Source organism: Patella vulgata, chromosome 7, assembly GCF_932274485.2.
Source record: "Patella vulgata chromosome 7, xgPatVulg1.2, whole genome shotgun sequence".
Classification (NCBI taxonomy): domain Eukaryota; kingdom Metazoa; phylum Mollusca; class Gastropoda; family Patellidae; genus Patella; species Patella vulgata.
This window is the reverse complement of record NC_065885.2, coordinates 25,038,536-25,061,734: the sequence shown is the minus strand read 5'-3', so window position 1 is coordinate 25,061,734 and position 23,199 is coordinate 25,038,536. Positions and strand designations below refer to the sequence as shown.

At 37.9% G+C, this 23,199-nt stretch overlaps 1 protein-coding gene across 1 annotated transcript; it reads left to right on the top strand.

The window, feature by feature from the left end:
• The first annotated feature begins 2,293 nt into the window (after positions 1-2,293).
• On the top strand, positions 2,294-4,125 carry LOC126828296 (serine protease 23-like). The gene has a single exon (XM_050557989.1). It carries the CDS (start codon positions 2,524-2,526, stop codon positions 3,460-3,462), a length of 939 nt encoding a protein of 312 aa, XP_050413946.1. The 5' UTR covers positions 2,294-2,523; the 3' UTR covers positions 3,463-4,125.
• Positions 4,126-23,199: the final 19,074 nt, after the last annotated feature.

Sequence of the window (23,199 nt, the reverse complement as noted above, 5' to 3'; positions counted from 1 at the left end):
ATGGTGAAATTCGGTTTGAACATCCTTTGGAAATATTCAGCTACCTTCCAAATTAAGAAAAGAACGCACAGAATGCAAGTTGATTCAGGGTTTTCTTTCGTCGAGAATCAACCAGCCCTAACCTCCGATAGGTAGCTACTTGATTGGTTGAAACAACTCGGTCAATTGGTTCATCATTGTTGTATCGTGAAGAACCACATCGAATTGCAAAATGTTCGTATAGTAAATCCCGAACATGTTTTATGGAATTGTCTTTCAGGTCACACGTTTACTTCCGCGTAAAATATTGAGCCGATTAAATTAAAACCTCAACCTTAAGAGACTTGATAAAGGCGACAACTCGATATTATTTTTAAAATTTGCAGAGGAATTATAAAATCGTAGCAATAACCTACAAAATGCCATTACTCGCTCTAAAACAACAACATAAAGCCCGTAAACGGGAAGTTGGTACTGCTCATGTGTCACGGTTATAGACATGATTATCCAGGCACAATATGATTGCTAGACAAGAAGCTCGTCTCCAACTCTACCTACTAATTAGACGTTTTGGTTGAGATAATTACTTGGGACTAGTTTTATTTTCTGAAATATATCCGGGATTTCTCATTTGACATTTATAATTCTTTTATATTTTATATTTTCAGATTAAGTTACCAGGGCTTTCTTATACTAGTGGTTGAATTGCGACAGTGACAGAAATGAAACAATAAACCACCATGCATCCTAATCCGGGCAGATACAGATGGAAACATTCGACAATTATGAATGGCTTTAACGTTTTGTGAACGGATAACTACTGAATAAACAAAACCTTCTGGAACATTAAGCAACCACTCGGGGAGGAACCTAGAGTGTTTTTACGTTTGTACAATTTCTAGACAGGACCACACATATAAAACATTCGTGACTACAACATTCTATATATCTACTCAAATCTAGTGGATTTGCTTCATCCAACAGTTCGATAATTTATGCTTAATTTACGCCTGTCTTACGGTGTATATGTCAATCAGTAAGCAGTGAATTCATTGATAAACTGTAGGAGAAAGGCATCAAATGGTTTGTCAAAAGTTAAAATGAAGTTATCCTATGTTTTGTAGAGGTGGAGACATTTTGACCATCATGTCAGCCCACGAGTTAAGCTGAAGTTTTATCAACAATAATTTAAACAACATATTCCATCCATCCATCCATCAATCACAGCTGCTAAAAAAAACCAAAACAATGGCATTTTCTGTGATCCAGTCGTATTGTTTGATTGGTTTGCTGTCAATGTTTTCCTCTAGTACTTGTTACGCTTTACGACATCAAAGACCACACTACGACATTCCTTACCCCATGTCTTTCAGGAACCATTTACTCAGCCGTCTTCAGACCAATATGCAAACAAAAAATCAACTTCTGTCTCAATACAAAACTACTTCTAAATCTTTATATCACTCACATATCTTTTATCTGCCATCAAAATCATCACAATTAAACAAAATCGCTTCAGTCTCGAAACATTTTAAAAGTAAGTTGATGAGTCGCGGGGGCGGAGAATACAAACCGAATTTCAGACGTTCGGGCAATTATACGGACCATACTAAGGAACAATATGACATTCCCGATAAAACGTTTGGTATTTTACAATATAAAACAGGTCGGTCAAATATCCCGCCATCCTACATGCTGCCGGAACTCAAGAGGTTATCAGACGTACAATTTAAACGTGAAGAAGGCAATTTAAACTCTGTTATAAACACTAAAACAAAAAGTGGGCCGAAACCGTCAACTTCAAGTTATGTTCCAAGTGACCATAAAGGACAACCCGCGCCTTCTTTGGATTCCTTGATTGGCCAGGACGATGCCGTAGATGAATTATTTTTAAATAATCAGGAAGACTCAGTTGGATATGCGCCGACTGATAAAATGTCATTAAATTATGGGGATAATGCCATAGATCCGACGGTGCCATTTGATACCATGTCTTTAGGTTATTACGATAAAACCATTGATTCGGTGCCGCTTAGTATGCACTATGGTGATACAAACCTACCCACAGACAATATCATGGAAGTAGAAGAAACGTTGCCACTTAGTGCTTTTTTAAATCAGGACATCTTTTCGCAAAATCGCGATACACACGATTTTCAAAATGGCTTTGGCGCCGATTTAGAGGCAAAAAACTATTTTGTAGATAGTAAAAGCGACCAACAACTACCGAATGGAAATAACTTTGAAAATAACCATGACCAGAACTATCAAAACAGCTTTGAAAATGAAAATGAATTTGACAATTTCATTGTGTATGACAAAGCCAACAATAATGAAAACGACTTCAACGATTTTCAGAGTAAAAATGACAATGATTTCGAGGATGGAATTGCTAGCTTACAGACAGATGGTGCTAACTATTATACACGTGAAAATATAATTCCAGTGGCTCGTGCAGGTGTTTATAAAACTTTTATTCATGCATTGGCGAAAACAATTGATTGGGTATTGAACATTTTCTTAAGTCAAAAAACTGTTTTACCAATGAAACCTCAGTATCGTTCGAAATCGGTTTCAGTCAATCCATTCTATGTAAATAAACGCCAAGGCCCGTATTACATTCCAAATGACAGAATTCCCTCCATGAGCAAAAGGCGTCGCCGCAAAAATAGAAAACAGCGTAAAAACAGGAGTAAGAAGTTGTACTTATACGGCAAAGATGACCGCGCTTTGGTGTTCCTGCCATTAATGAGAAGATATCCCTTCTCTAACGTGGTTCGGCTATCATCAGGGTGTACAGGCACCCTTCTCACACCGTATCATGTGCTAACCGCGGCACATTGTGTTCATAATGGGGAAGATTTTAAGCATAATCTACAAATGTTGAAAATCGAGATTCCCGATACAATGGGTTTCAGGGTTTATTACATTCAAAAGATTAGCATACCCAAGTCTTGGCGGAGATCAGGGCATTTATCCGAAGCGGCGCGCGCATCCTATGATTACGCCATTGTTCGATTAAACATAGGAGTTCCGGGAAAGACGACATTTTTACCTCTTTCTGTTCCAAAATCAAACATTCTTAATCAGGACATGATATTTTTAGGTTTCCCGACAGATGGCGACACTGGTTTATATAAATCTAAATGTCATTCGTTTTACAGCATGGCATATATGGACGGAAATCTTATTTTGACCCATTGTGATTCTGCTGTCGGAAATTCTGGAGCGGCGGTGTTCGTTGATGATCCCCGAGATGGGAAAAGGATTGTTGGGGTTTTGTCGAACACAATGAAAGTTTCTGATATGAAATATATATCACGCTATAGTATAATAACAGCCTTAACGTGGAATAAACTCTTTGAAATATGTTCTATGATGGCGCCACTAGGACAGGAATATGGCGTCTGCCCATCTTTTGAAACGATATCGAGGTCGAATAAAGCGCCACGTAGAAATAGTGTTATCCCTTTCTTTGGTTGAATAATGGAATGCGTTCTCTTATTTTCCTTTAGTAATGACGAATGAGTGAGTCTGATGCGTTTATATCTAAAATATAAAATTGGCGAATGCCACAAAGTTAACAATAATGACCCCTGCTCGAGGACAGCATTCAATGCACGTTATAACTGTTTATAGAACGGCAGAGTGTTCAGAATAATTTAAATATATTATTTAGATTTTTAGCCTGTATAATGTAGGTTATTATTTAAAACTTTTAATGTCGATTAGCTTCGATCCTTTAAAGTGCAGCGGTAATCGACAACAATGATAGATGTAAAACATCTGCTCGAATTTCTCAAACATTACTAGGAAAAATGTTTTTGATGATTTGTCGGGGTGTAGTGGCGGTGGCAAAGTGTGCTGCGGGCAAATAGCAGTCACAGGAAGTCCTGTCTGATATTCTTTGTCAATATGTATCCTATATTGCAATATGGCTGCTGCAATTGTAAATTATGAATTCCTTATTTAAAGAAAAACGTGTTTAACCTTTGTCATTGTTTGTGACGTTTGCTATTCACTTTCTGTCCATAAAATATACCTTTCTCTAATATGTTTTTTTTTCTTTCTTTCACTATTTTCGGGATGCAGGTTGATTGTTTTCGAATGTCTTTTTGTTACGAACAGTGGAGTTCAGGCGCCCTATTAAAGTAGGTTACGTTGGTGCCATGTTGGAATTCCCTATTAGAAGCTGTAATTATTCTTCTGTTATGTAAAATACCTTATTTGATTGAAACTAGTTAATTGGCATTACCTAATATACACACAGGTTATGTCCACGCCGTGTTGGAATTCGCTATTTGAAGCGGTAATTAGCTTTCTGTTAAGCCCTCGTCAGACCTGGGTGGCGCCCTTACAGCGCTGCTGCGACCGTACGGCGACCAGAAAATGCGCAAGGTCGCCGGCAAACGTGAACACAACGCGAGGAAATCTCCCCCAAAAATTATAAACTTGAAAAAAGTCGCGTTCTTACCGCGACCTGTGCGATTTTACCGCGTTCTCACGGTGCGCTTTCACGACCTGGCCGCGCTTATGGCGTTTCTATTGAGATCTATGGCTTGGCAGTGGCGATCATCGGCGAAACCGCGGCGGTCTAACGACGCTCAGGGGGTTCTTACCACACGTAATCACGGCGACTATATCAGCTGGTCAGATTTTTGAAAATTTCAAGATGACAACATACACACTGATGTATGAACTTTGAATCACCTGTTTTTATAGCAAGTCGTACATGAAAAGCATGGTCGCCATAGGAGCGTAATGCAAGCTTGGTATCCGCACGATGATCGTATTAAGAACTCCATAAACGCAGTGGGACCCCATAAGATCGCCATGAGGACGTGGTGCAATCGCGCAATAGTGGTGAAATCATTGAAACATAACCATGATAACGCCCCAAGGACTCCGAACGCTTGGCGGGGTTGTGACAGATACGCGAGGGTCGTGCTGAAGACGCCTTGAAGTGCCCGTTGCAAATGTTACAATTTTCGCAGCGTCATTGTCACGTGTGTACTGCGCGTGTACTACGTTCATGGAGATATTACCACGCTTGTCTCGCGACCTTTGCGACCTCACCACGTTCTCACAGTCTTCCAAGTCAGATCGCAGAACCTTGGCGTTTGTTTTGAACATGCTCTAAACAAACGCCGTAAAACGTCGATCATTGGCGACCATGGAGACCAATACACGTATCTGACGTTTCCAGCACGCTTTTACCACGCTTATGGCGATCTTAACGCGATCTGAGACCATTTTCCGTCGCCGTAGCAGTGCAGGAAGGACGCCACTCCGGTCTGACGGGGGTATTAGCTAAACACTTTACATGATTACATCTCATTAATCTAACAATGGTTTGGCCTTACAAAATATACATAGTTTTATAGTTTATTGAACTTTATAATACAATAAACATTTGCCAGCAGTAGCAACTCGTTTGTTTTATGAAATAACGATAAAATAATGATATTTTGATGCCAAATACACGCCCCCCCGCAACGTTATTCTGAGAATCAAGGCGATAACTCATCGCCATTCTGCAGTTGCCACATGTAAGTGATTATTCGCCAGTGGTGAATAAATCGTGCGGGGGTTTAATCTTTAACAATAATTGTGTAAAAAAAAATATGATTTATCACGTATAGAAGTCGAAATAAACTATACAAGCACTTACATGACAATGTCTCATTGTGTTTCAGAGAGAAACTTATACTTTAATGAGACATTTATAGTTGTAGAGACAGTTATAGTTGTCAAATTGATACCACTCTTATACCCAGTTATAATCAGGATGTTCATATCACAATATTAATTATAATATTTGCGTTTGTATTCATTGCAAAGATATAGTTGTTTCGCGATCCAAGGGACTTACTTTTCACCTCTGCCCGTTGTCTGTTAACTCTTTATCTTGTTCTAATCGCCCCCTCTCACCCCCATGGATTTCATCCTGATTGTGATAATTATGCTTCGCTACGCTACGCTAAAATATGCAATGCACACGTCTGGAAATGATATATGGGACTATTTTGGTTGACTCATTAAATATGGTTTAGTAGTCACTCTAGATTGTTTAAATGCAGTTTACTTACACCCTGAAGGCGAAACTTCGACGTCTTCCCCTGGACATTAAGGGTAGAACGTATTTCCATTTGTTCAAACAACGTTGCTATACCTCATCTAGACGAGACGGGGGCACATTTACATGTATATATATCAATATACAGTGGTCACATTTATGTATTTTCAGTATAAAAATGATGATGTATTTCAATTTTGACATGTTGAAATTATTTTCGTTCCAAGTCAATATAAGCTTGAACTTGTACTTTCCATAATTCCTATATTATGCGAACTGTTGTATTACGTAAGTATTACAACTTTAAGAATGTCCATTTTCTTATATTTAGTTTGAAAATTCTTTGTACAATAACTTATAGCATGATATTCATAATAATTGTTTTACTGTATTTACAAATTTCTTATGACTTTTAACGTTTATAATGTTCATTTGTTGTGATTTATTTAACATCAGTTTCTCTTCAATGATATTAACTGATGGTGATGAATTCAGTCCGACTAAAACGATACCCTATAACGATACCCCAAAATTTGAGGTGGCAACTGACTGATTTTGACTATATCCTATGGAGGTTATTAAGGCCAACTGCTGATTTGGTCAAAGGTTTCAAAATGTAAAACCCAACCCACAATCTCAAAAATCACGTGCTCTAACTTTATTTACATCTCGCGACCTTGACGAAATCTGCAGTTGACTTTAATATTAAGAAATGACATCCTGCGGATCGTCTGTAGTAGGTGCCGAATATGGACAAATGTTTAATTATTCACCATGTCGTTTTAAATACTGAACTGAATTGAACCATTTTTTGGACATAATGCTGATATTCCTATTGACGACCAGTTTAATGGTATTCTGACTTAGAAATATGCACCTCCTTTAAGCTGGACGTTTAAAGCGAGAATTTCAAATTTTCTATGAAAGTCAAACATAATTCTTTCTATGTCTTTTGCTCAATAGGTTATCAAATCACTATTATACGATCATGGGCATTATTTCCCACCCTTAAAAATCTATGACACAGGAAATAACAACACAATAACCTCCCCTGTTTTGCTATTAACAACATGGGGCAGCCATTTTCCAACGTTGGAATTTGTAGTTGAAAATGATATTTTTGCCAATTTCTCAGCCGGCAATAGCGAATTATAGGATTAATAGGATTATTCTTTAACAAGGTAGGACTGTTTATGGATACCATCTATTTTAAGGCTTTATTTTAATACATTTTAAAAATATAACTTGAAAATTTGCAATTGCAACTTTAAAGGCCCAATACCACTCTTGTTGTAACTGAAAAATATGTCCCAATCTTTATTCTGGTCAACAAATTGCAATATTTTACAATATTCCAATTAATTGATGATACAAATTTCATCTTAACACACCTAATTTAAAAAATTGGAAAAATTCAACTAAATGATTTGAAAAGCCTGACGTAAAACTTTTCAAATGTGACTTGGATTTAAAAATATTTTTGAACCCTCTGGACAAGTAAAATAGGATTTAATGGATAATTTACACAACAGGTAGGACACTAACACATCTAGTACTTAGAATAAGGCTATTTTTTATTTTCTGGAGCTGTCAAGCCAGCAAGAGTGTTATTGCCCTTTTAAAAAAGATTTATATATATATATATATATATATATGAACTTAATTCATATTCATGACGAATCATATCTACTGATGTCCTACGCATTCAGTGTTTTGTGAGACATCATATAGTTTAAATATATATATATATATGTTTAATTGTAAATCATGATGCCATGATGCTGTTATAAATGATGAAATAAATATGTTTTCAATATACCTATTTTGACTTTCTACTGGATTTTGGAGAATTTTTATGAACGGGGTTGAAGGAAGGATCTGGTGGTCCTTTTAGGAAAATCATTAAGAAAATAAATTTACACTATTGTTTTATTATACCCCGTCTAGTCAAGCCACTCGCCCCCCCCCCCCCCACCCACCCCCCCTTACGGTGTTGATCGGATAATTATGACACGTGGTCTCTATGTTTGCTGTGATCTGTAGATCTGTTAACTATCTGTTAAAATTATAACCTATATCCCGTTCACAAGGTTTCCGGAAGGGGAGCATAACACTGACACGGGAGGTCGTGGAATGCTGCATATCGATAGTTTCTTCCTAACGCCAGATTTGAAAAATATCCGTCAAAAACTATGTCATTTGTTAACGGGTGGACACAGAGTGGCGACATAATACCGACATAATACACCTTCGCTGAAATGTGGGAGTACGGTCCAAACACAAAAGTTAAGTCAACAGAATGAAAATGTTGAAAATCACTATAGTATGGTGCAGACTCGGTGGCATCGATACCACGCCAATTCAAGAAGACGTGAATATGAGAGCCACCTGAAGCAGCATAACAAAGGGAGTGGAGACGGAATTCACAGAGCCCTTCAGAGCCATAACATGGATAGAGCCCCGGGGAAGAACGATCTAAGTCACTTTTTCAATGAACCCCAGTTAATGGCGCAATCTGGTAGCAAATGGTATAAGCTTTCTGTGAAACAATCAATTTCAGGTCAAAACGATCGGAGTCACATCGAACCAAGGCCCTTCTGAAATGGCCTCCCGCACAAATACAAGTCTATCGTATTTATTTGATCTTAATTTGGCTAGGAATTCAGTTGTTGTACTGGTAATTATGATTCGTATTAAACGTCATTTTGATGTTGTAATTAAACCCACTCATTGTTCTGTTCGCGTCAAGCATTCTCGTCCAAAAGTATGTTTTGCCTTTTATGCGAAAAGACAAAAATGTGACTTAGATCGTTCTTCCCCTGGACTCTTCATGTAGTATTACAATTATACTTACGTGCTTAGTAGACTAGTTATAAATAGCGGGTCTAGAAACTATGAATAGGTGGGGGTGGTTCCAAATCTAGGGCACCACCCATAGTCCCAACCCACAATGAATGCGAACGAAAACGTAATAAAATGTATAAAATAACACATAGCCCGTATTTTACACTTGTCTGTCAATCGACGCACAGTTGTGTAAGGAACACGCATGCCAATGTTCATCTCGATCGTACAACAAGAACAACAAGATGGGTAGCACTTAGGGCCCAGTTCCGGGTCCTAAAAATATCAGTGATGACCTCATCATCTGTACCAAATCTGTAGACCCTGAAGACAGATTTGAGTTTTCGGAAGAGGAAGAAGTCTCGAGGAGCATAGCGTGGGCGAGGGAGTGTTTGTCAGCCACGGTCCTGTGCAGTGCCCACTGCTACTTTGACACCTCGGAGAAGCTTACCCCAAAGCTTTTCTTTGATTTGATCACATAGCGTATTTTCGACTTGCATTTTGTCTTGTATACCGTCTTGTTGACTTTCGACTTAGTCATATTTTTGTATTTATTGGTGTCAGTAAGAAGGCGCCAACACGCATACCAAGCCAAAATGCAACTCGAAAAGTAGAAATTAGGAAATTAAAACACCACGCTATTAGCGACTTTTCGACTTTTCGCCTCGGAAGTTGTTGTAATCTCAGTTTTCCAGGTCGCATTTGAATACGTGCAATCAGGGCTCACACTGTATTTCATTCTTTTCCGTCAATATGAATAATTATTTTTACATAAAGAAAAAAAATGTTCATATTTTTTTCCGCCAATTGGGATATCTTATCTGCCAAATATGTCTGCCACAACAGAGGCAATATGGCCTACTCTTATATCGAATCCCAACTGTCAAGGGATATTTTACGTGCACGCCAATGTGTACACGGAACCTCGGTTATTTTGGTCCCATCCGAACAACTAGACAGTTGTCCTTGTCAGCCCCCCCCCACCGTCCTGCATCAGGGATCGAACACCCGACCTCAAGGCTGGTTTAACATCCACTCGTTGCAAATTAAATCATTTCAATAATTCGTTTGCACGTAGGGGTCTTTAGCAGTGGATAGACGCTGGGGTATCCGGAGAAAACCCACAAGGTTGGACCCTACTCCCTTGTCTTATTTAAGCGAGGAATCGAAACCACACGACTTGAATCAATGTCAGACCTTGTGATTTCACGCGCACGTGTTAAACCACTAGACCACCCAATCCCCATGTATATTGTATATATCGGTACGGGAAATTATAATTATAATTAATTAAATTGTTGTAGCCTAAGGTGTGTTTTTGTTTTTGTTATCAGACATTTTTGGCAGATAAAATATCCCCGTTGGCGGGAAAAAAATATGAACATTTTTTTTTATATCAAAATTATTATCCATTTTGACGGAAAAGAATGAAGTACAGTGTGAGCCCTGATTGCACGTATTCAAATGCGACCTGGAAAACTCATGAGACTACAACAACTTCCGAGGCGAAAAGTCGAAAAGTCGAAAATCGCGTGGTGTGTTAATTTCCTAATTTCTACTTTTCGAGTTGCATTTTGGCTTGGTATGCGTGTTGGCGCCTTCTTACTGACATCAATAAATACAAAAATATGACTAAGTCGAAAGTCGACAAGACGGTATACAAGCCAAAATGCAAGTCGAAAATAAGAAATTAGGAAAAGACGAGGGGCGCTATTATCGCTGTGTGTTATTTCTTAATTTCCTATTTTCGAGTTGCATTTTGGCTTGTATAGCGTGTTGGCGCCTTCTTACTGACATCAATAAGTACAAGTCGAAAGTCGACGAGACGGTATACAACCCAAAATGAAAGTCGAAAATAAGAAATTAGGAAAAAAACGAGGGGCGCAATTATCGCTGTGTGTTATTTCTTAATTTCCTATTTTCGAGTTGATTTTGGCTTGTATAGCGTGTTGTCGCCTCACATTTTGTCGTAACTTCTACTTTTCGACTTTTCGACTTTCGTGTTTTGAAGAGGCGAAAAGTAGAAATTATGAATGGTAGTTATAGGCTTACATACCTTTAAGCTAGTGATTGATGCCGCGTGATGATACGTCACGTGTTGAAGGTTGTCACCATTTACAGAGCTATTAGAAGAACTTTCGTAATCCTCCGTGATACAGATTGCTAATGTTAGTGTCATGTCCCCATGAATATGCTTTGGCGTATTTTATTTCAAATGAAGATACCTAATTATGGCTGAGCATTCGGCTTTCTCAATTTTATGAAAGGGTCGTGCAATTTGATAGCCGCATATAGGAAATTATAGCAAATGGAATTCATGTTTTGCATGTTAAGCACATGCTGGGATACTTTTCTAGCCACATGAGCAGATTACTCGCGTTTGGGTTCATGGTTAGGGTGGACACCCCTCGTAAACATATAGCCGGACATCAGCAGAAAGCTATTGGTTACGTGATCACACAACATGACGATAACAATAACAGAAACATACACAGGACAACAGTAGAAACTGTCAGTCACGTATCAGGATTGGGGGGAGGGGTCTCTTAGATCATAATTTTTGTTATTTAGTCAAGTGGCGTGGTTTTGGAGTGCCTCTCCAACCTCATGCCCCCCCCCCCCCCAGATACAACCCCTACGCACAAGGGAATTGTGGAATTAAATTGAACCACATGCCAGCCCTGAACGGTGATGAAGAGATTGACGACGTAGTATTGACACGTGTGGCTTGAGTATGAAAAAGAGAACGTGGAATATAATGACCTTAACATTGGTTAATGAACAATGATATTAGTATGATAAGAGGAAATAGATATTATCATGATTCGGGTATAATGATAATCATATTTCTGTTCTAAATATAATTTATAATTTTGTAATTATGTACACAATTATCATTTTCTATAAAGAAGCTAACTCTTTATTCTTTGGAACCTAAAATGAGCGAAAAGTATAATTTTTAATCAATTTTGTTCGTTGAAATGGGCGCTGAAATCAAACTGAATGGCAGTCACTCGAGTCTGGTTAGGCACTTATGCACTGACGTTTAGTCTCATTCATCAAGGCGCCTCATTACAAATAGAACGTACGCCGGTGTGTACTGGTTTTACAATTGGTCAAAGTATCTTAAATATTTGATATCAAGATATTTTCAAGGTAAGATAACAACATCATTATTTATGGGATGGACCAATAATTCGTGTTTGTAATGTCGAAGACTCTGTATAATATTGAGTTAAAGGACAATATTGGTGTCAGTCAATATTACATATGTGATAGAACTGGTTAAATACATTCACAATATAATTTTAACACAGAGATCATTGCTACGGGAGACGTGTAACAAGCACGTGAAGAAACGGGAAGTGACGCCAAACATGACACACACGAGTTATCCTTCTATATAACTGACTGAAGTAACGAGCGGTAACAGACAAACGATCGAATTTCATTTCACTGATAATTCCGTTGAAGTTGAAAAGTTATTATATGGGACGGGGAGAGGGTATCTCGCAATTCAAAAATAGAATTGGCTGTCACTATAGATAAGGGACACGGGAAAAATAGAAAAATCCCGTGCATTCCCCCGTTTTTATTCATTCTGTTCTTAATAAAAGCATGGTAATGCACGGACTTTTTCTAATTTGTTCGTTATCTTTTATCTACTGACAGCCAATTCTTTTTTTGAATTGTCAGATATCCACTTTTTGTCTCATATAACAACTTTTCATCTTCAACTGAAGTATCAGTGAAATGAAATTTGATCGTTTGTCTGTTATCGCTCGTTACTCCAATCAGTTATATAGAAGGACAACTCGTGTTTGTCATGTTTGACGTCACTTCCCGTTTCTTCACGTGTTTGTTATACATCTCACGTAGCAATGATCTCTGCGTTAAAATTATATTTGGGATGCATTTAACGAGCCGTATCACATATTTTATAATGACTGACACCAATATTGTCCTTTAAGAGTTTTACGCCCTGGTTAGCGAGCCAGCTTTTTACTAACTGGGCCACCGCGGTTCCTAATAAAACAACAATAATGACCAGATTGGTTGCGAGCTCAACCACTATAGCAGAAATTGTTACTATAGGATTTCAACAAAAATGATACAATACAATAATGGTTACAATCGCAACTAGTATCATAGATACTTATTTTCATAGTGGTGGCTGTTTTAACCTCATTAGCAATATTATTGCACTAATAATAATTTACTGCAGTAATGGTAATTTATTGCAATAATGGTAATATATAATGATAATTTATTGCAATAATGGTAATTTAAATAATGGTAATTTATTGCAATAATGGTAATTTATTGCAGCGATGGCTTATTGTTTTGCAATAATTGTAATTTTTGTGTATAATTGTAATTTATTGCAATAACGGTTGCATCAAGAATTTATGTTATAGGTAACAGTTTTGTTGTACGTTTGTAAATGAAACAATTCTGCTTTCCCTAACCGAAAGCATATTATTTCATTATGTAGGTTTATGTTGTCGCTTTTGGTTTTGATTGGTTTGACCATTCAACATGAAGCAAACTGATTAGTCTGAAATATACAAAGAACAAAAATACATCTTATTTATCATTTATTAAGAAAATCATGGAACATTTTCATATTTCATAATCGTTGCTTGATTGTACATTCACTTCAAAATGACTATCATTATAAGTAATTATAAAGCCAGACAGCCGCCTACATATCCGACATTTAATTTAAATCACAAATATTAAAGGTGAATATTCTGACTGGAAAAATAATATGATTTACGTGAATGGTTTTCTGATGTTTATCTTACGATGCAGATTAAAAGAGTGAACACGAATCATTATATTTAAAGCAACGATACCTAGCTTTTAAGCAGATATTGATACTTCTAGTATTTATAAATCAAATATATTATAGCCAGCAATAAAACAACGACTTTTATTAAAATTGACTTAGAAATATTAATGAAATTGTATGATTAACATATTATCATTTCTTAGAAATTTATGAGTAATGTTTGGAAAAAAGATTTATACAAAAGAATCCTGATTCTCTTAAAAACATGTAGGTACTGTGTATATTATAAAATATAAATATCTCTAAATATAGTACAATATTTTTGGTATTATAAAATATAACCTGTAAACATAATAAATATATTATCTATTTTTGGTAATTTATAAATAAAATATTATATATTTTTAGTATTATGAAATACAAATATCTGTAAATATAATATTATCTATTTTTAGTATTATAAAGTATAAATTTCTATAAATATGATACTGTTATCGTGTTTAGTCTGCAGCATTCAGAGCTCTCTCGATTTTTCCAATTTTTCTCAGAAGTTTCAGACTAACCATGATAAATTTGTGTCAACAGTGGATAAAGATAACCTCCAAGTGTTCGTGATATTTTTTCATTCTTATACATTTAAATATATGTGTAAATTGCGGATTTAATTTCTGTTTATTTGGTTGTGTGAAATCAATAGAGTCTAGTCTTTAACACCCTTTCCAGCCATCAATCATTAGAAATCATCACTTGAAGTAGAGTGGTTCAGGGTTTGAAAAAAAAAATCCATCAGACAATATTTGGGGCTTATTTTAACATTATAGGATAAGACTTACCATAAGAACTTATCTCGTCAACAATGGAAATCTGACCATATTAGATTATTGAGGATATAACCATTTAGACATGTATTTTTAAACTGTTGAAAATAATTATGATCGGCTCCCATTATCAAGGGAGTTAACTCTTAGTGACGAGAGAGGTCCAAATATCTGTTACATTTATTAGTTACATTTTCGACTGATTTTTATAAATGCCCTAGACCGTAGTTAAGACTTTCGATTAAAGGAGAAATTCGTGGTTTAACATATAAACACAACTTGCATCGATGTAGCGCACTGCTGTGATGCCACCTCCTCTCCCTGGACCAAGATTTTGGAACACCACTGGACTCACTCTCTGGTTCAGGCCGATTCCACCCAAACCATTATGCCTGTACCTCCCCATGAGTCTCGTTCCATGACACATTCGTGAGAATAACCCTAGCAACGTCGACGCCATATTCTGGTCCTGCCATCCGCAATACCGACTCTCATCTGTGAACAGAACATTTCTCCATTGCCTGTGTCGCCAGTTCTGGTGTTGTTGGGCAAATTGTAGACGTTCACGTCGATGGCGAGGGGTGACGATCGGTCCACAGTAAGGTCTATGGCAATGGATGTTCTCTCAGGTGAGACGTCGGCGCACTGTATCGGTACTGATGGGCCCCAGTGTGTTCCCACAGTCTGACGTGCTGTCTCAGATGTCTGTGTAAAGGGATTCTGCACGTGCCGTCGCAAAACATGGCGGTCTTGTCGCCCTTGTGGTAACCCTTGGTCTAGCAGTTCGGGGGCGATCATCCGTGGTGTTGGTGGCCCGAAAGGTGTTTCTGAAGCCTGTAGATGGTCCGAACATTGACTTGGAAGTGATTGGCAACGGCTTGGGCAGTGTGGCCACGTCGAGCCTTCCAAGCGCCAGGTTCCTCTGAGCTGTCGTGATGAGTCGTGGCATGCTGCTGACGTTGTAGTGTGAATGATTCAACCAGGTATGGGGTTGCATTTTATAGGGCTGATCCCGGTGAACAGCGCGTGCAGCATGAGTTACATGAATATCATGGAGAACATATTACCATCTCAGAAGTCAGGTTGCGTTTTTGAGAACATTTCCTGGGTTCAATTATGTGTTTGGGAAGGAGCTTTATTGCTCAGGTAAAGTTGGAGATGTGCTCTAAATGAGCTCTCCGGTGCTGCAAGCACATTTGGATCCGGCGGGCAAAGTTCTCGATGACCCTCCCACATTCTTCCCTTGGGATCGCTTTTATTGCTGCTGTGATTGCTGCCTTCAGATCAGGGATAGTCTGGGGGTTGTTGCCATACACCCTGTCCTTAAGGTATCCCCACAGATAAAAATCTGGGGCGTTCAAGTCCGGTGAATGCGGCGACGACTCCGGGTCACACCTGCGGCTGATCAGTCGGTCAGGGAAACGCTGCTGTAGCCATGCGAATGATTCGTTTGAGGTGTAGGGGGTGGCACCATCCTGCTGGAACCACTGGAGGTCCCTGACGACCCCTCTTCGTTATTCAAATTTAGGTGATGAACGCTTTTTTTGTGTCACCCGGTATATAAACGGATTTACATTCAGTCGTTTCTGATTTTACTCTTATTTCAAATCAGTTATATTCGGCGAAATACGCCAGAAGTCTCAATCGAATGGCAATCTTTAGCGTCTGGTTATTCCAGTCTACACCGATAGTATTTATTATTTCTAGCCTCGTTTTTCGAGTCCTATGTTACAAATAGCGCTGAAACGCATTATGGTACACGATTCGTGTACCAATGGTAAAATGTTTATTTAGTCTTAAATAATGGATATCAGAAACCCATCTTTTTTCCCCGGTAAGATCACAACATCGACGTTGATCTAAATTGACAAATAAATCGTGTTATTTATGTCGAAGACTTTGGATGATATTGAGTTAGAGACTTAGGTAATAACTATATCTTGATGCTCTCTTTATTACTGAATCATGGTTGAAACCTTCTGGTAATGAAACCAAAATAGCGGAACTTATCCTAATTGGATATTCATTACAACATGTTCCAAAAACCCACACGACCGGGGGTGGCATTGTCGTTATCTATAAAGATATATTAAAAATTAATCTTGTGAAATATGATTCGTATTCCTCTTTCGAAACTGCTGCATTCTTAATAACATATTCCAACCAATCGTTTAGGACTGTGTGTTTATCGACCAGCATAATGTTCCTCATCATTTTTACGGGAGTTTCCAAGGTTTCTGGATCATATTTGTATCAGAGAGGGAAACTTTTGCTTCTCGGTGACATAAATATCCATTTTGACTGCCCTAACAAACCTGAAGTATAGCAGCAAGTTTTACAAATCCTTAATGTGCATCAACTTTTTCAACATGTTGATACTGCCACTCATAAAATTTGAAATTGTTGATAAGAAAATGTCGGATCACCGATGGATAACCTTGGAGATTGATTTTACAAAACCCCCCAAAAATGTCAAAACCATACAATGTCGAAACATTAAATGTAGCAATCAGAATGATTTATTCCAGCGACGCTCTGCCTGTCTGCTTATGGTTTTTGCGCCGACTGGGACATGTTCATCTATTATCACAAACACTCTTGTAAAGGTTGAAGAGCTGACTGAGCTTCTTTACAAAACGCTGTCAAACCTCCTCGATAAACATGTCCCAGTCGGCGCAAAAACCATAAGCAGACAGGCAGAGCGTCGCTGGAATAAATCAAAAGTAGAAGTTAACAGACAAATCTATGTTCAAAAGAGACAAAATGTCAAGAAGCTCTTAAAATCAGAAAAGGCAAAGTACTGTTCTCAGAGGATATCCTTGAGTTCATTAATGCTAAGGCTCTTTATTCCTGTATGTCTTCTTTATAAGGAAAACCTAGAGATGTCAAGCTCCCAGATACTGAAGACTTTTCTGTTCTAACAAACAATTTAAGCAATGACTTCCTCGAAATAATCATAACCATTCGAAACTCACTTTGTATTTCTGACGAAAATTCCACTACATCAACTTTCCCTACATACGACGATAAAGCTTTATTCACCCTCAACACTCTCTCAGAGGGTGAAATCCTAATGATCATTAAGGACCCAAAGCCAACGTCGTGTGAACTTGATCCCTTGTCCACTAACTTATTTCTGACACATACTGGCGTTCTATACACAGTAATATCATCCATTTTTAACGGTAGCTTGACATCTGGCAGAGTACCGTCGCATTTCAAACAAACAGTTGTTAAACCTTTGATCAAAAAGCGAACATCGGACAAAAGTATTCTAAAGAAATATCGGTCGGTGTCAAATTTGACCTTGCTTTCTAAAATTCTGGAAAAAGCAGTAAAGAACAGGCTCCTTGAACATCAAAATCAACAAAATCTCCTACCAATGAATTTCAATCTGCGTACAGATCTAAACATGGTACGAAAATTGCATTATAAACAATGTGTCAATAGAGGGGAATATCCCTCCTCGTTCTTCTGGATTTGTCGACCGCATTTGATACTATCGACCACTCTCGACTCCTGGAACGACTGGAAACGGAATTTGTTATAACCGGACCTTGCTGAAATTGGTTCGCTTCATACTTGTTACATAGAATCCAAACAGTTATCATCAAATCAATTACCTCGTGTGAGATTGCGTTACATTGTGGCGTTACCCAGGGGTCTGTCCTCCGTCCCTTGCTGTTTACCATGTACATGAAGCAGCTTGGGCGTCTTCTCAAATCCTTATCAATACAGCATCGCTTCTACTCATTTGTTCCGAATAACAAGCAGACAGAAATACAATGTAAAATGAAATCATGCACACAGAAATTAAATTATGGATGAACATAAACAAGATCAAACTAAATAAAGAGAAAATGGAAACCACAAACCACAACTCAAGAAAATAACCGATCAATCGCTTTTAATCAATAACGCCATCATCCCTTTCCTCAGTCACTATAAACCTTGGTGTGTTAATTGACTCCCAATTCAACATGGAAAACCATATAAATGATCTGTGCAAAAAGTGTTATTTTCACCTCTAAAGTATCTAATCACTGATAAAGCGGTCACAGCTCTAGATAAATCTCTGATATTTTCTGGACTTAAATATTGCAATATATTACTTGTCGGCATACCAAAGTATCCAACAGAACGACTGTTGTGACTAGGAATCCACGCTGTCAAATTACTCCTAAACGGAAATAAAAAAAAATACATTATTGCCTGTTCGAGTCAGGATCGATTTCAAAATATTGTCTATTGCCTATCAATGTCTGGCTGGAAGTGCTCCGAAGTACCTGTGCGATCTCTTGAAATTTATACATCCCATCTAGACATTTACGTCATGCTGTCTGACGTTAACGTTAGCATGACGCGCATTTACACGCCTCCAAACGCGAGCACGCCTATCGGTGAAATTCATCTGAGAACATTACACGCGCCCATCGAAGATTACCCAAATTTCTACGCTGCCTACACCATTGACGCCTGTTTGCCATGTTCTTGCGAGTTAATGGAGGCCCAAAACACGGTCGTCGCGCATGCAAATGGGCTGCATGTAGCAGATTTCTAATCTTTTGTGGTGTAACTCGAATCCTGTAACTTGGTACAAGTTTACAGAAAGCTGATTGGCCGTTTGTCCTCGGTTTCGCAGGACCTGTGTATGAATGTAGCGATCCTGGGCTTGTGTAGTGGCTCTAGGACGACCTGAACGAGGTCTATCATCAACATTGTGTGTTTGTTGGTACCGGTTCCATAGTCTGCTGATCACAGACTGTGACACATTAAGCATGTTGGCTACTGCTCGCCGTGTAGAACCCATTTGAAGCATGCCAATAGCACGTAGACGTACATCGTGTTGAAGACGCCTCATTGCAAATTAAACGTAACACACTAAAGATACGCTAAACAGTAAATCTTATGCAAGAACCGATAGGAAAACAAACCTGGATAGGATAAACCATCACGCGGCAGTTTTCATCAACCCTTCCTTGAAGTGTCAAATTTGGCAATGAACCCCTCCCACGTGTATGGCGCTATTGCATGTCGCACCTGCAGCTCAGTGGTTCTGTTGGAGCCATAAGTTCTTCATCTGTGAACATACTCCCAAAGCATGTCAAGTGTCCATGACTATTTATCATATCACAAACTGCATAGGTATTTGCATTTCAATATCCCCTACTTTTTTTGAAGAGTTATTATAATTATTTCTGTAAAGTGTGTATTTATAAAAACTAATTTTAAAAAACACACAAGACAAGACCCAAGCAACACATGTGCGACCTTTCCCATTACTAACTGTCTCGGGTAATATCGGAGACCATTGCCCCTGGAACTAAAATATGACGCAAAAAGGCGAATTGAGAGAAGATATAGATTGGTGGAGCCAATATAAAATGAAAGAAGGATGAATGAATACGCAAGTACAGCGGAATTGTTTAGCTATTCAAACTTCAAGAATCAATCAGATGGAATGCAGAAATTAATGGGAATGATTAACTACGTACAATTCTATATAAATAAAAAATGTTATCGGGTGTTCTAGAAAGAATAAGAATAATGTTTTGATGGGTGCATGAACCGACTTGTGTGACCACTTTATACTTTTGTATAGTGATGACGTAAAAAAGTCATTAAAAAGGCAAATTATTTGATTTAAGTCTCAATTCCAAGTCATTCAATGTATTAATGAATATAATTAGATTCGTGTCACGTTAATTCTCACGACATAGATAGAGTAGCAGGATATAGCCCACTATAGGCTGGAGGCAAAATTCGCTTTTAATCTTAAAATTAGTGGCACAATCACAATAGTTAATTGAACAGAGATTTCCTAAATGTCAATGGTCTGATTACTTTAAAACATAATTATGCATTTGATAACCTTTTTCCTCATAACAGGAAAACTGAAGAAAGAAAAAAAAAGGGAAAAAAATCTCACATTTGTCATTGGTTCAGAAGATATTGGATATGTTTGATACATGCATGATATTATATTTCAGACTGTTTATACCATCATAATTAAGCTTGTTAGATTTACCCCGGGGCAGGACAATCTGTTTACGTCTGTTGATATAGATATCTATCTCTAATACCACGCTAAATATTTTTGAAATAAATCGTTAGTTGTTATATGTGATTTGGAACTTGAATAACAATCGGTGTAAATCTTTCAGCTGCAGGGCCCTGTTTCGCGAAATTTTTTCTTAACTTAGGATTTTGAGAAACAGTTTCCAGGTCTTTAGCATTTTTCGTGCAGCAAACACAGTTAATCGCCATTACAAAAACCACCACTAGTTTGCACAGTATAAAAACACTTTGGAACAGAAGCATTTTCTACAGGAAGCGATGGTGGCGGCGGCGGTGGGGGGGGGGCAGCAGGAGAGGGGGCGGGGGTGTTACATATCCTTAAAAGGTGCTTTAAAAACTCGTCAAACCGGTCACATTATTATAACAAATTAAAAGTCATTATTCGTCGCGTATTTTTTGCATACTGGTTTTAAAAAACGTCGTGTAACATTAGTTCACAAATTTACAAAACTTTTATTGCACTTTTGTAACATTGCAATATTTGTCCTCCCCGAGGTTGTCTTCTACCCAGTAGCTTCAGCTATTGAAGAGCTAGCCATCGCCTCAATTAGCTGCAAGCATGTAAACGGTTCCGTAGACGAGGCAGGGTACTCCTTTTTTTATGTGGAACTCCAGATACGACTTTTCATTAGATTAGTTTACGTTAGTAACAATCTTCTGTTAAACTTCATAAAACTTTAACAAATTAAAGATGCATTATGTAAGATTTACATAAAGAGATAACAGTTCAAAAATAGATAATGAAAAATGAATATTTTGAAAATTACAGCCAAATAACATTGTTCTGAGCGAAGTTATAAGTCATGGGTTTTTGAATTATAGCGTATAGCGTAAATAGTCTCAATTATCTGTTTAAAGATACATTATGGGAGATTTTTATAAGGAGTTAGCCATTCTTGCTATAACAGTTCAAAAATAGATGATGAAAGAAGAATATATTGAAAATTTCAGTCAAATTATCACCAGTGGAATTTTTGACTAGAAATGGGATTGAATTCCATCTTCACCGATTCTTAGTATGGCCGATCGTTTGATTGACAGGCGTTAACTCCACCTACATAATCTCTGCTGTCTTTTGTCTGCTGTCATCATATCCGAATTTGTGTTTTACCTTTTTGGATTTTTATAACAATTGGACAAAATGAGTGAGGGGGTAAATTTTCATTCTTACTTGTATTTTGGGCATGCATTAAATCAATTGAATATAGGACATAATATTATAATACAATAAATCTATAGCCTATAGGTATACACCAGTGACGTCGTGCCTATTGGGGAAATAAAAATATTTTTATTGATATTATTAAGACAGAAGACCTGTCCGTCTGTATTAGTCATCACATGGTCTCCAGGAATTGTATAATTTGTCATTATCTGTGTTTAGTTTATTGCACTTTAAATAGTTTAGATGTCATTTGTTAAGGCATTGCTCAACAGCGGCCTCGCTTCGTACACTCTATCATTTAGTCTCGATCCGAGAGTATGACGTCAACGTAACGGTTAATCCCCGCTCACGACGCCATTTAAAGTTAAATCAGTCAACGAAATCCCGTTTAAATCCAAGCTGAATCCAAGCCATCCGTGGGTCTACAGAGTTGATTTTGTGCTTGTTGTGTAAATAAAGATCTAGTTTATAATTTCTACGACATCTGAAGCCTAAATAAAGACTTGCAATAATCAGATTTAGCTCTTGCATAATGTATGTTTAACGTTAAATTATTATATGGCGCGGTTGTTCTAATTCTAGTTCCTGCACCAGCGGCAAAGGCGAACCACGTCGGAAAAATCCCAATGAACTCTCTCAGCCAACACCGGGATCGAGTCAAGGTCTTACTCGCTGAGCCACTGGCTCCCGGCGATATCAATACAAATGGGCGCGTTCGATTACTGGCGCCACGCTTACTCAGGCCTCCGCGAGTGCGTTCGGGTTGACGATGACGTCATTTAAACGGCTTACTCGCGCCAGGGCGAAGTAACCTGTCCCAAGGAGTCGGTTACTTCGGGAAGTGTCTCATAATCCAATTTTCAACATGGCAGCACATCAACTTTTATCGCGTTCGATTACTTGCTCCGGGCTTACTCGACCAGGATCCTCGAGTACGTTTCGACATGCGCAGTGGGATCGGGTAATCGAACGGCGCGGCGCTTTCGTTAGGTATCAAAATGGAAGATAAAAGCCGCCAAACAATTATGTTCGGTGTTCTGATAAATAACGACGAGCAGACAACAATCCACCAATAAACTTTAATTGATAGAGACTTTTTCATTGACATCTTATTGGAAGGATTAAATCCGGAGAAGCGAAATAAAGCCCCATTGATAGAATATTATGCAGAAAACTTTAAATCACACTTTCGCAATGTAGCGTTTAATAACTTTGTTAACGAGCTCCATGACTTACCAGAATTGCAGTAAGGAGGGCAAGGTTATGGTCGCACACCAGATACAATTCCAAAACAAGCATATTGCTACCCTAGATCCATTTCGCTCTCTATCCGATAGATTTAACACACTGTATATGAGGCAGAGTTTCTAATGAAAACAGCTATTCAATGTCCATTACCCCAAAAACGTCGAGAAATTTATAACTGTTTTGCTGAATATTGTAA